Source organism: Amphiura filiformis, chromosome 9, assembly GCF_039555335.1.
Source record: "Amphiura filiformis chromosome 9, Afil_fr2py, whole genome shotgun sequence".
Classification (NCBI taxonomy): domain Eukaryota; kingdom Metazoa; phylum Echinodermata; class Ophiuroidea; order Amphilepidida; family Amphiuridae; genus Amphiura; species Amphiura filiformis.
Window position 1 is genome coordinate 61,922,348 of NC_092636.1, and position 14,358 is coordinate 61,936,705.

The following is a 14,358-nucleotide window of genomic DNA, read 5'->3' on the forward strand; positions in this document are numbered from 1 at the left end:
CTTAGTCCCAATATTGGCTGAAGCCTGAATAGGTCGAATCACCCCCCCCTCCAAGATGGCGCCCAGGGCACGTGTCCTCTATTTCCCCTAGCTACGCCCACTGATTGCTGATACTTCTTCAGGTTATGCCACGAGTTCTTTCTACATTGAAATAGAGAAGTGCCACCAGGTAGTGTCCACTATGTTGTGAAACAAGCAATATCGATCGTCACTGATGTGATGATTCTGTGTGATGCGCAACTCTTTCACATTTCAGCGTATTGTACAATGTACACAGTACCTGTTACTATACCTCATAAATATTTATTAGGTAATCCAGACATCTTATTGGTTAATAACGCCAGCGTCCGAGTATGGTAGTCTGATTACTTCACCGTGCCTGTGCAATTACGCGCACGCGGGAAATAGTAATAACTTCCACACCCCTACTACCACACGGTATCTCGACCCGCGAGTCACCGTTCCTTCAGACGTTGAGACGTATAGGGATGACCAATGAACCATCAACTTGTTTAGAACACTCCCATAGACATGCACGGAGCTCAACTGTGCACTGCTTACACAGACATTTCTAAATTGATCTTATTCTTTTATTTTTCAATATTTTTCTGTAAAAATTGGGAAGTTAATGCCAATTATATTTTGTAACTATCTTGCAAATTACAGCAACATAACTTATTTCATTTTCCTGTAAGTGCGAGTCAGGTGAAAAACGTGGCCTACTGAGCTGTAATTTGGCAGAGTTGCCAGTAATACCTCTATCATACCCTCTGTAAAAAGGTTAAAACATTGAACAAGTAGATCTCAAGTTACAAATTAAATCAACAGCTTCCCTTTGGAATTTCCATACTCCTTTCGAATCATGCTAAGAAGACACCTTTCTGAACATAAATGTGAAGTTTCGTGCTCATTCGATGTATTTTTCACCTGATTCCAACCCTAAACGTTTTCTTATATTTAGGCATATACCATCTACAACTTGCTGCTGGCTATACCTTGTTTAGAACTTTCAAAAGACGTACCTGAATGTGCAACCATAACTGTTTCAAAATAACCCGCGAAAGTCATGCAGGTAACTCCGAGGTCATGCATTGAATTGGTTTGAATAAGGAATACTACGGGAACCAGCACCTTTGTTAGAAGTCACACATGTAAGGTGTGAAGCGGATCACCTCTGTTGTTGTGAATGGGTTAATGAGGTTCAATGGCACTTAAGATTTTGTTTGCATACACCTACTAATTGGTCATATTAAACCCAATAACATTGACATTTTGGTTGTAAAAAAAGTTCACCTGGAATTTTGATTTTGTGCCATATCGGCCATCTTGGATGATTTTTGGCAAATGTTCGCTAAATGCATGATTTCAATGCCTCGGTTTGAAAAAATAATTTATGCCATTGACTAGTAAAGTGCCATTTCATAAGATACCTCTTTGATACTTTCACAATATGCTTGTTTCATATTTGCATATATGTTAAAATAAAGAAATATATAAAGGTAAATATATATTATGCCAATTTTGCTCCCAATTGTTATTTTTGGACCTTGTCATTTCATTTCATTCCAATGACCGGTCAGAATGGGAAACTTTGAAAATTCATAATTCGAAAAGTTCTTGGTCGATTTTGACCATTTAACCACCAAAATACTTGTGTTGATGAGTTCTATCCAGAAAACAATCTTTTGTAGCAATAGGGGCAACATGAAATTTTGATGGTTATCCCTACGTATAGCATTATGCCACACAATGGCCCGGGACAATGGCGATTCTGCAGATGCGTTTATCGTGAAAATGGCATGATGCTGCAGTTACCAGATAATTACCGATGGATAATAACACGCGAATTTGACGTTTTATGAAACAAATGAATGTTTTTATGGAGAGTTTAAAAAAAAAGACAATTAGAATAGGTTTATATAAATCTAAATTGATTGAACATAAATCTTCTAATAAAATCAGGTAAGCAAAATATTAAACTTAGGCATATTTACCATGCCGGTCTGCACGCTGACCGATACCGGTGGGTTTTGACTTTTGTTTACTTTTACTGTGATAGTGAAAATATTTATGAGGTATAGTAAAACAAATACAACATGTTCCATTTCGGGAAGTAGTCAAAACTACTGGTTCATCGGTGTTGATGAGTTGACTACTTCCCACCGCTGACCATGCTGACGCGTCGGGAAGTAGTCAAATCATCCAACAGGCCAACACCTATGTTGTATTTGTACATTAAATACTCGTGTCCTATAAAATATTAGCACCAAATAAAATTTAGTTAAAATTGCATTTCGCAATTGATATAATGATATGTTTGTCAAAATTTCCAACTCGCTGACCAGCCAACTGTATCACTCTAACGTGTTTTACGTCATGATTCCGGGTTTGTTAGTGTTAGGAGGTTTGTAACACGACGGTAGAAAAGGTAAGCGTTAATGTATTATTGCGTTATTTAATAGGCCTATATCGTTACATTTTATCTATTAGCTTACTATTGATTGCTAACACGTGTCTCTAAGGCATATATACGAAAGGTCCTCTTGATAAAAATTAAGAGAATTATTCTATAGTAGGCCTAACTTTGAAACTGTTGGAATCGAAAAGACAAAACGAAAATATAAATTATCATTTATTAGGGGCTCATTAGTGTGGGTAAGACTCGATTGTTTATGCCCAATGTAGAGCCGAGGGCACAGACAATGACCATGCCCTCAACAGATTTTCATAATTGGTTAGTCGGTATTCTGTAAGCTGTACTGCCTCAAATGTTTACACTACCATGACTACGGAAAGTGTTTCGGCTAGCATGCTAGTGAAGAGATTTGGAACGTGCGTACTCGCTTGTCATGATGCAGTTTTGTCTACAGTAGAATTCACCACGACCTTTGCAGGACTTAAACCCCATTAAAAGCTATTAAACCAAGATAACATTAATTGAAAACAGCTCAACTATGTTAAATCAGATCGTCTCTTGTTAAATCCACACTACACATGTTTCTGTTTTACCTGTGCGATATTGCAATGAGCTGGTAATATAGTTTCAGTTGGGTGAACGATTATAAAGCAAACGCAAGGTAACATGGGCCTTTGTTTCCGAAATGAGATAATAGTCTGCATATTGTTAACCAGCATTCTTGAAAATGAGAAACATAATGGTTGTAGACTAAACTCGGTTTGGAAATAATTTTTTCATTTTGTTGGTGTTATCTGTTGTTTACATATCCTTCCTAAAACACCAAAGTGCGAATATTTCCAAACACCTAAATTAGCTTTAAAGTTAGGACATGTTACAAAACTATATTTTCTAGAATTCCAGAGAGTACTTTAAATATTGGCCGGTTATTTTTCACACAGTGACGTTAACTAGGCAATGCCCTATACCTATAACATACACTAAAACCCCAAAGTGCGAATATTTCCAAACACCTAAATTAGCTAAAAATTTAGGACATGTTACAAAACTATATTTTCTAGAATTTCAGAGAGTACTAAATATTGGCCGGTTATTTTTCACTCAGTGACGTTAACTAGGCAATGCCCATATAATATAACATACACTGTTTGTAGAGGTCACGCGTCAGTGGTGAGAGTACTGTGTATTATGTATAGGAAAACGAACAGTAACTGCAGTATGTGGTGCATGAAGTCTCTGGTTCAACCCCTGGAGGTGGCTTGAAACAAAATTGGCAACATATCATGGAGGAACCGATTCTGATGGATACTGGAGCATTTGATTTATTTATTATATTTAATGCTCACGGGAATGCTCGACATTCAATCGTGAATGTGTTATATAAGCGTGACTTGAGGTGTGCATAATTATAGCTACAATCAATGTTAGATAAATTACATCAGCAGATATTACGATCGTAATCTTTATTTATCTTTAAGTTTATCACTGAAACCATTTGCTTAAAGCGTAAGATACAATGGCCTTTGACTGCTGTATTTACCTGGACAGACTTGGTAGCTTGATTATATCACATACCCTATAAAAGGGTTGTACATGCATTGATAGTTTAATGAACGTGGTGGGTACAAAACATTTTATTTATAGCAATCAAATTTCGCAAATTCATAATGTACATAGAATAATCGTCGAGAAAGTCATATTTTCACATGCATTTGATATTTGCGTTATATTCAGACTACATCATGCGTAACACGTGAAAGAAGTTGCTAGCTAGTGTTAATTACCTGTGTGTAATGTCTGCAAAAAGTTTGCACTGATAGCTATAACCCTTTTACATAATTTTCAGAAAATGGCGGCCAACGATTATGATGATGAGGAGGTTACATTGGAAGTTTGGGATATCGTCATTATTGTAGCTCATTTTATGCTCGTATTGGGACTTGGAATATGGGTAAGTCGTTTATAAACTATTGCCACCCAGCAAACACAAAACACTATACACAATAAGTGCCGGGTTTTGTATAAAACATTTCAATAACATTCAGAATACATGTATGAAAACTTGATGTAAAACATTTTTACATAATATATTTTGCAATAACATTTTGACAACATTTTACAAATGGTTATTGTTGTGCTTTTCATTTAAAACGTTTTAAAAATGTGTTTTTATGACCTCTCAAGTATTATAACCCGACATTTTAAAAATGTTATTACAACGTCTTGACGGCGCGGCTTGACCAAAATGAAGACGTTTATAATAATATTTCCAAAACGTTTTTTTGTGGTTGTTAGGTAATACTTGTCTGCCAGTCTTGTATGGTATTAGTACATATATTTGAGGAAATATAGTAGAAAGGATTGAACTGAGTGTTAAACCAGTGATTCGCACATAGTAAACCAGTCCGATTGTTGCAGATAGCAACATTTGCACAGTATTTTTTGTGGGACCTGAGAGGACATCGGACAAACAGAATTGCATTCAGAATACGAGGAATGTCCTTCTGATTATAATTTTGCAACCCATTTATATGTACAGGCGGATCTGGGTTTGTTTGTATTTTCATTTCTTTTTAAACAGAGAAGATGAGAAAAGAGGAGGTCGCTCGAACATTATAATCCGATTGCCCACAGTTAAAGGGGCATTTCGTGATCCACAACCTCATCCCCCCCACTTTTCCCAAAAAAAGTTGAGATTTTTACAACACTGGATACCTCTGGCTACATATTGTTTATGTACCAAATATTTCTTGCATATTAATTCGTTTAGCAAAAATATCGCCAAATTTGAATTTCGTTCTGGTGCACCAGAACGAAATTACAACACATCTATGGAGCAGTGTAATACACATAATCATGCAGAACTCGCAAACGCAAAATCGGAATGAACTGAAATTTTGGAAATAAGCTTTTTTCGTGGATATCTACTGAAAAATGTCATAAAAAGAAGATGCTAGGATCACGAAATCCTCCTTTAACCTCCATTCACTTTTCTTTGTTTGGAGTACATCCGCCACACGCTCGACTGATTCAGTAGTAGAAAATATTCCACACACGGAAGTAAATCGTTAAATTCCCAATTTGGCAGTCAAATCATGCTTTAAAAAAAAAATATATATAATACTAACTCTAGGGTGACCATGATTTTTAAGCGAGTGAAAAATCATTATATATATCGCAACTCGCATTAAAAAATTCAAAAGTTTTGTTAAGTTATGGAAAGTCAAGCATAATTAATTTTCCAGTAAAATTAATATAAGGTCAAAGAAAAAGAAATTTAAATGATAACCATTTGTTTGACAAAAGTGTCCGCACTATCGATTGATTACGTAACTGTTATGAATAATTTATTAGGTTTTTCAATGCAATCACCTCGACCCATTAGTACATTATTATCTGTATTATCAAAGTACTTGGAATAGCAATCCGGGGCGTTTCTTCTCTCCATACACAGATGAACAAATACAATAGATGAAGGTCAACACGTATGACCTCCTACGTGACATTTTATATGAGATGTACAAAAACCTGAATATCATAAATATCAGTATTCGTTTGTGCATATGGACTGTACATATACGATGCTAAATATTACTCATTATATATTATGACAAATATTGGTATTATGACAATACGGTATATACATTGTATATAAACCGACTAATAGATCCTACTATCATGGCGTCAGGTCAATGGTTCATCATATCCCGTATGTTTCTTAAAATTCATTCACATTTGAGACACATTGCTGTGCCCATTTTATAGGTGCACAGGTGGATCCGTGTTTTTTTAGTTTTCATTTCTTTTTAATGAAAGAATTAAGGTTTTCCACTGCACAGGGGGGCTACAAGGGTGATACTAAATTAATGCTCTATATATTAAATGAATACGTGTTCCCGATTGGCTCTATACGCTGGCGAAGTTACGTAATTAATCGGATTAATTACCATAGCAATAGGTGAAAACAATTTTGAACATATCGCGCTGCACTACAAGCAGGTTACACTCATCACCTGTGTATGTCTGCAATCATAGATTGAATACAATACTGGTCTTTTCAAAGATGCTAATCTTACAGGTGCAATTAATCAGCATGATATGGTTCAATGAAGAGGTACCGTGTGAACGTATCAGTGCAGCGCGGTATATTCAAAAATTGTTTTCACCTATTGCTATGGTAGTTAATCCGATTATTACGTAACTTCGCCAGCGTATAGCGATTTCACGGGAAAGGTATTTCTAGTACAATGCAGCGTCGGACTCTAGCTGAGAGCGTAGCCTAAGTCATTACGGATTACAAGAAGGGCTCTCCATACACAAATGAACAAACACAAAGGAGGGTAGTCTCCTCCGTGACCAGCTTGATTTCGATGGAGCGGAACCAAATTGGCTGCGGAGGACACGGGTCATTTTGCCATGCAAATGAGCCAGTGTCAGCCAGTTGCCTCAATGTTTATCAACAAACGGGCAAGGGACTGGTATATCGATTTGCTTGTGTGAACCGCATGCAACCACTACACTATTCAATAGCCTTATTGTGATGTGGCGGAGCCCTGATCAAAATATGATGCGCGCGTATACTGCAAGGCAAAATACAATGAAAATTGTGATGATGCGTGCGCATACTGCCAGGCATTGACGTCAGAAGTCAACTCATCTATATGAAGCAACAACCTACTTATTATACTATTACTAAATTCATTTTACCTTGTCAGTCGCGGGGGTCATTTTTCCGGGGTCATTTGAACGTTCCAATGATTCCAATATAAGGGCCTATACTTACGCTAGAGTGAACACGGTAATGCGATTGATTTTTTCCACGTAAAAATACGGCCAATTCAGATATAATTCTATAGAGGCCCTGCATGCTTTTATCGATTGGCTCCAAACAAATGATTTGAACCGGTGTCCTTCACCGTAATCATGGCGCAGTCCAGTCCATTCAATCAAATGTTGTCATCAACCTATTTGATCGAAGAGCATTTGTTATGTGTGTGAGACGAACTGTCGCGGTAGGTTGCAATCATGCTTTTATTGAATGCATTTGCGAAGTCCGCCATATTTACGGTATGATACGTCATATGCACAACCTCTATTCATCTCGATTCATGGCTTTGAAAGTCACATGCATGCTATTTGCCTCAATGCCTTCACGGACTGTATGGGGCAATTGGAAGCCCGTAGAACGATTTGTTGGTCAGCGTAGATATTGAATAAAATTGAACCCCATCGCATCAATTTAAAGCTACACCCTTTTTTGAAACACCCGTTACCCGCGAGTTCAAATGTATGTACTAGAGAGATTGCGATGTTCCAAACGCAGCACGTGGACCGTACGTTTTCACGTACGTTTTTACGTACGTTAATACGGTGTTAAATATAGCTAGTCTCGGTTCCAAACTGGATTGTGCTCATTCGTCATGAAGGAGAACAAGTCGGCTGGAATAAAGACTATAAATCTGATCTAATCTAATCTAGGTCGATAGAAGGCATAGTGATTGAAAAATTAACAGTAAGCGCAGGCTACTGAGTCTGCCTAATTCAAACAGCCCGCTTTTGATTTTGACTAAAATTTTGACTTAACATGCTGCTTGTATTTTTGTGCTCTCCAAATATTGTAGTTGCCCAAAAACATATATTTTGGTAGATCAAAGATCACTACATCCGTATATCATGACTTTACTTTCAAAATGAGACTTTTTCGTCCTGAAAATTGGGCGCGTTGCATGAACTTCGACATGAGGTAAAATCAGCATATTTCAACGTAGCATCTGCGTTTTAAACTACGTTGGAATCCAAAATGGGAAATCGCAATGTCATTTTTTTTGTACGCAAAGTATCACACACATTTAAATGGGCAATCTCTGCTTATGGATATCGCGTATAAATTTAGTCGATTTTCAACACATCGCTGTACCTTTATTATAATGATTTGTTACAAACAAAAAAGATCATAATAGTAATTAGACTTTCCTTCGTATGTTCATTATCATTGACTGTCTTTAACATATTGTGAAATGGGCAAATTTTGTGCATTTTCAACGATGTATCTACGTTTATATCGCACGTGGAAAATCTTCAAAACTGGCTAAATACGTGACCTCGCTTCGATACAGGAGAGTGGTTTTGAATAGATCAACGTACGTCCGATACCTACGTTTGAAAATCGCAATCTCTCTACTATAATAACTTTTTCAAATGCGCTGCTCACTGACGATCTGGCTGCTAGCCTATGTAGATTTGGAGTTACCTGTATTTGCACAGAAGTTAATTCTAATGTAATTCGCCATCGAAGTGTTTTGTGTAATCCGATTATCACTATGTCAACTGGATCACAGTTTTGAGTCCTGAACTACGATCACAATGATCGTCATACAAAGTCTAACGCATGATATAGACGAATCCATTTTCACGCATTTCTACACCTCAATAGCAGCCATAGCTGGGTCCCCCCTTTGGTCTATCCCACCTAAAATGTGAAATGATGTGGCCTTGGCGGGGATATTAAACTGCATTCCATCACCCGTGTTACACGTAGACAAAAGAATGATGAAAGTTTACAATACAATACAATTCAACATCGATTTTTAAGCGGATTTAATCCATCCAATTGGGCAGTAACAACACCAGTTTGGTACAGACGGGACCCAGTAATGGCCGACTGATAGGATTACTATCATTCCAAAGGGTACGTAGTTGTCCCGCCCCTCTACAAGACATCTTCTACATTGAAGCTGGCTTTCACTTTTAAATGGGAATATCAAAATACGCAGAACAAACTCTCCACCTATAGACTACTTTGTTTTGTAATTTAAGTGCCTTTCAGAAATGGCTTTTGTTTTAAGTGTTCGGATACTTTTTGAGCTCAGTATTTATCCTTTATAGTCCAGGGCTAGGAAATCACCGGTATCGTGGTACCGGCGTTCCCAGAAAAATTCAGAGTCGCAGAAAAAAATCAAGACGGGAAAAGTAATCTTTAATATCATTTTTCTGAAGCTCTGAAAATATTCTGTGAACACGATCACTCGTGAAATATTTTCTGCGAACTTTCTGCGACGATAACTGATAAAAAAAACCTTTAACGCCAGTGACAGGAATGAATGTAGCATAAGTAGGATTCGTTCCCCAGAAAAGCAGGTTTTTCATTGATTTGCCAAAGGAAATAATTTTTGTTGTTGCATATTGTTTTGGAAAAACTTCAACTGTTCACATCTTTGGAACTAAATTAATGTTCAATAACTAGGATTTTGGGTCCAAAAAAGGGGAGAAAAAAAAAAATTCAGTCCTTAATAGAGGGGGATCAAAAAAATTCGAGGGTAAAATTCCGGAGTAAAATGTACAAGAAAGCATGTACATTCCAAATATTTTGCACGCTCCGCGCGCACGAATGTTAAGTATTCAATTTTGTAATCTCAAGCTACAAATCAACAAAATGTGCGCACTTTACAATTTGGGTGTAACACTATGACTCCAATGAGTAATAACTCCAAACAGTCATTTTTAGCTAATGACATAGGGGTAGAACCGGGGTGGGAGGGGGCATAAATCCCCCCAATATATTGTTAGGGGATGGTCCATACAATCATCCCCACAAAATTGACGCCTGTATATGGGTTTCTAACCAAAATTAACCCCATATTTGGTCATTTTAAAATAAAAAGTGCCAATTTTTGTGCGCTTCGCGCAAATTAATTCTAAGACTGCGCTGGGGCTTTGCCCCTGGACCCCACCTGTTTAATAATTGTGTTCATACTCGCGCTCCGGCTCCACGCTCGCAGAAAATATTTCAAACAACAGTTCACGTTCCCAGAAAGGAAATTATTTTTCGCTGCCCTGCTTTATACATGTATATTCCGAGTGCATATATTTCAAAACAAAATTATTTGTCTGTGGGAAGCGATGTTAGGTAATGTTACGTATATCTAATGCTTGCGGTGTAAGTCAATTTTTTTCTTATCTATGATTGTGTCCGTTTCTTGAAAATCTTTTCCTGGCGGGTTTACCCAGGCGGCGAATGGCATGATCGAGCCGGCAACTTGTGAAACCGCCCGGCCGTATGGCATTTTCCATATACTCGGTTAGTTCTGTGGGGTTCGTTATCGAACCCCAACGGTTTTAGCTTGTATTTATATTATTTATTAACATAGGCCTATTTGTTTGTGATAATTCAAGCGTTTTAAAATTTCAAAATAATCCCATTCAATTACACGGTTGACGATGAAAATTTACTGAATTTAGAGAATGCAATGAGACCACCACCAGGGTTTACCGTCCAATCGATCATACATGACACCAATCTTGGTATCAATGCTAGTGTAAATAGCTGCTGCTTATCATAATAAGTGTCTCTCTTGTGACATCAACGATTAACTACAAATCATGGGCAGTTGTAGCAAAATGTTAAAAACGCGCAATTTTTGCTGAGCTGTGATATTCGGAAGATCTCCGAAAGTTGTCAAAATTGAATTTTACGATGTAGACATTCACATTAATGCAATGATATCTATTTTTTTAAATCCCATGTAAAATAAAGAGGACAGAGTGTGTCAATTTTTTTTAACACGGTTTACTTTCTTACGCCAGACAATTATACCAATGCATCGTTTGACGTTTGAAAGAAATCTTGAAATTGTTTAATAATCCGACCAGTTTTAAACAATTCAATTTGTCAACCATTATCTTTTATAGCATAATGCTATTACACGAACCTAGTATGGTGTTTCTAGCATCTTTTGGTCTATTCTGTACGTTCTGTTTCATTATTTATGTACCACCATCTTCTGACCAAGACTGAACATTTAAATGTCTTCCTATTTATGCAGGAGTCAAAGGCAATCTTGACCCTAGCCTCCTCAAAGCATTCACTATTTCGTTGGTGAAATGTGTCTAATCATTACCAATGCGTTTTCAGATGCTGTGTATCGTCAACCAAACAAATAATCGCAATGGTGAATCTTTAACTAATCTTTGCACTTGTGTAGATTGTTATACATTTACATAGAGATAACACTCACAGGTCAGGTGAATCCTGATCAAATATGTTGCTCTTGTGGTGATTCTTGAATCCCTGGGACTTATGGGGTACTACACCCTTGCCCAATTTGTGCCTATTTTTGCATTTTTTTCTCAAAATTATAGCGCATTGGTGACAAGTAAGATATGTATATTATAGGGGCAAGGACTACAACTACTGCACTGGAAATTTTATTTCAGCACAGACAACAGTTATGGAGTTACAGTCAAAAATGAGGGAAAACCAATATTTGATCAATAAATCAATAATAAATTACTTGCCTTGAGTTGCTGAATTGTCAGTGCAGTAGTTGTAGTCCTTGCTCCTATAATATACATATCTTACTTGTCACCAATACGCTATAATGTTTGAGAAAAATGCAAAAATAGGCACAAAATTGGCCAGGGGTGTAGTACCCCCTTAAGGAAGAACATATGATTAATTGTGTTTTCAACCGATTGAGTGCCGCAGGTTAAAAAAGAAAAAACAAAAACAAACTAAAAATGTTTTTGGTTTTGGGCAGAAGCTGAATCTTTGCCTAAAATGATGTTTGAAGAGTGAACCATGGTGAATGAGTGCATGTTGAAGTGCTTGAGGGCGGTAGGCTAAAAACTCCCTTTGACCCAGGTGCCTGCTTTGACGCATACATTGGTGAATAAAGTAATGTAAAATGTAATTTGTCTAAAAATGTTGCACGAAACCCTTCAAGTTACATTCCAAGTACATGTAGCTAGGCCCAAGTACAGTGAACTTGTACGCTGAATACCTTCGGCTATAGACTACACCAGCCACAAAAAGAAACTAGTCAGTTATAGTCATCCTTGCTGTTCAACAACCTGATAATTTTGAATTACTTTAGTATTCTGAATTTGCTAATTGGACTTTGCTTTCTCATTTGACACCCTGTTCGGTAAAATCGAGCAAGAATTGACCACGATATGCGCCTCCAAACCCTCAAACCCCAAAATCAAAAGTTGCAATTGTAACGATTCAATTGTGCCTGTTACATTGTGTGCTTTATTGATTGGCCCGTGGAGCTTGTGTGCAATTTGTGAGCTACCGACTTGATAATTTCAGACAAGTAGAACAAAAGTACACTTTAACCTGATAATAAAATTTTTTTAAATGATATACAAATTTCGATATATGATGTTGTGATGTGCCCTGAGAAATTTAGTTATTTAACTTTGTTACTTCCATGAGAGATGGGGAATCCGCTTTGCAAGAGTTGGTGTATAATAATATTTGGGAAACCCCTTTGTGATATAATCACTGCAAACAAAGTCAGGACTATTTACGGATGGGGAATCGCTAAGAAAATACAAATGTTTTACAGAAAACATTTAAATGTCTGGTTATATAAATGGTATAAAAACGTTTCAATAACATTCCAAAAACATTTTTGAAAACTTGGTACAAATCATTCTAAACATAATGTTATTTTGTGATTGAAAAAATATTTTGCAAAAATGTTTGCCCAAAATATTTACAATAACGTTTTTAAAATGTTTTCATGTCCTTTATATAACCCGACATTTAAATGTTATTAAAACGTTTTGTAAAAAACATTTAAGAACATTCCTGTGTTTGCTGGGTGCAAATATTTTAACATAATGTTATTTAAGTGTTGACAAAATATTTGGCCAAAAATTTTTGCAAAAATATTTTACAATGACATTTCGAACACATTTTAAAAATATTGTTGTAGTGTGTTTTTATACAAAACGTTTTAAAACGATTTCATGACCTGTATATAACCCGACATTTTAATGTTATTAAAATGTTTTTACTTAAACCAAAAGCCAAAATACAACTTATTTAAAACGTTTTTAAAACGTTTTTGTGTTTGCTGGGTATTCACTATTTATAAATAGCTATTTATAAATCACCTTAGGGTACATGGGCGCAGCCATTACACAACATCGTACCAGCAAAGAGTATCTAGATAAGCATTCACTTCATACAAATGAATAGGAAAACAAGATGTCGGTATTCATGAATTTTCACAAAAATGTCATGTGCCAAAAATCTGAAGATTGGGGGATCCTGTAACTTACATATGTTATGACAAACTGATTTGAAAGTTACCGAAAGCGTTTAAAAATTTACCGAGCGCCATTCATTTTATAATGGTTTTTATTCGGTAAAACACACCAAATTTTGAGCGACAAGTTGCTGAAGTCAACTGCCTTACCATTGAAAAGTACAGGAAGACCACCCACTGTGCTAGAGGTCAACTCTCCAGACATACTGGCGCCCAGCCATAATGGCAACCTCCATTGCTCTCTATCAAGAATTTATATATTGCTATTAATAAATAGTGAATACAGGACTGTGTGAAGTGATGTAATGTGAAAGGTTGATTCTTGGGAATTCTCAGATTACATATATTGTGAAAGTAGTAATTGTCTATCAATATAAGGGGATTTTTCTGATGTTTGGTATAATATAAGCAAATGTAAAGACAATTCTTCACAGTGTAGATTGGTGATGCTTTCTTTTATGCGGAACAAAGGAAAAAATCCAGCGAAAAAAAAGTAGATGAATCCTAACGTCTTGGCTTGCGGCTCGAACCCACGCTTCACTGATTCATTGTGTATTGATTGTACAATAGGTTCAGCGTAGTATGTCACTTGGCCGCCTTGCTTTTTCGGGTGAAATTTGAGTCATGATGCAGTCATGTCTACAGTAGAATTCATCTCGACCTTTGCAGGACTTAAACCCCATTAAAAGCTATTAAACCAAGATAACACTCATTGAAACAGCTCAACTGATTAAATCGGATCTTCTCTGGTTGTGCACATGTGTCTGTTTTATATGTGCGGTACCGATATGAGGTGCTATAATACAGCTTCAGTTGGGTAACTGATTATAAAGGAAACGCAAGGAAACAATGGTATGTGGACCTTTGTTCACGAAATGAGACAAT

At 36.6% G+C, this 14,358-nt stretch overlaps 1 protein-coding gene across 2 annotated transcripts in view; it reads left to right on the top strand.

The window, feature by feature from the left end:
• Positions 1-2,161: 2,161 nt before the first annotated feature.
• The window catches only part of LOC140161286 (sodium/glucose cotransporter 4-like), a 38,093-nt gene continuing 25,896 nt past the window's right edge, over positions 2,162-14,358 (top strand). Inside the window, exons 1-2 of one of the 2 annotated variants that reach the window (XM_072184758.1) lie at positions 2,162-2,428; positions 4,263-4,367. In XM_072184758.1, coding sequence (XP_072040859.1) covers positions 4,266-4,367 — 102 coding nt within the window. In that variant the 5' untranslated portion in view covers positions 2,162-2,428; positions 4,263-4,265. Of the gene's footprint in view, positions 2,429-3,897; positions 4,035-4,262; positions 4,368-14,358 lie in introns of those variants that run through there. The other variant, XM_072184757.1, reaches the window with a different exon arrangement.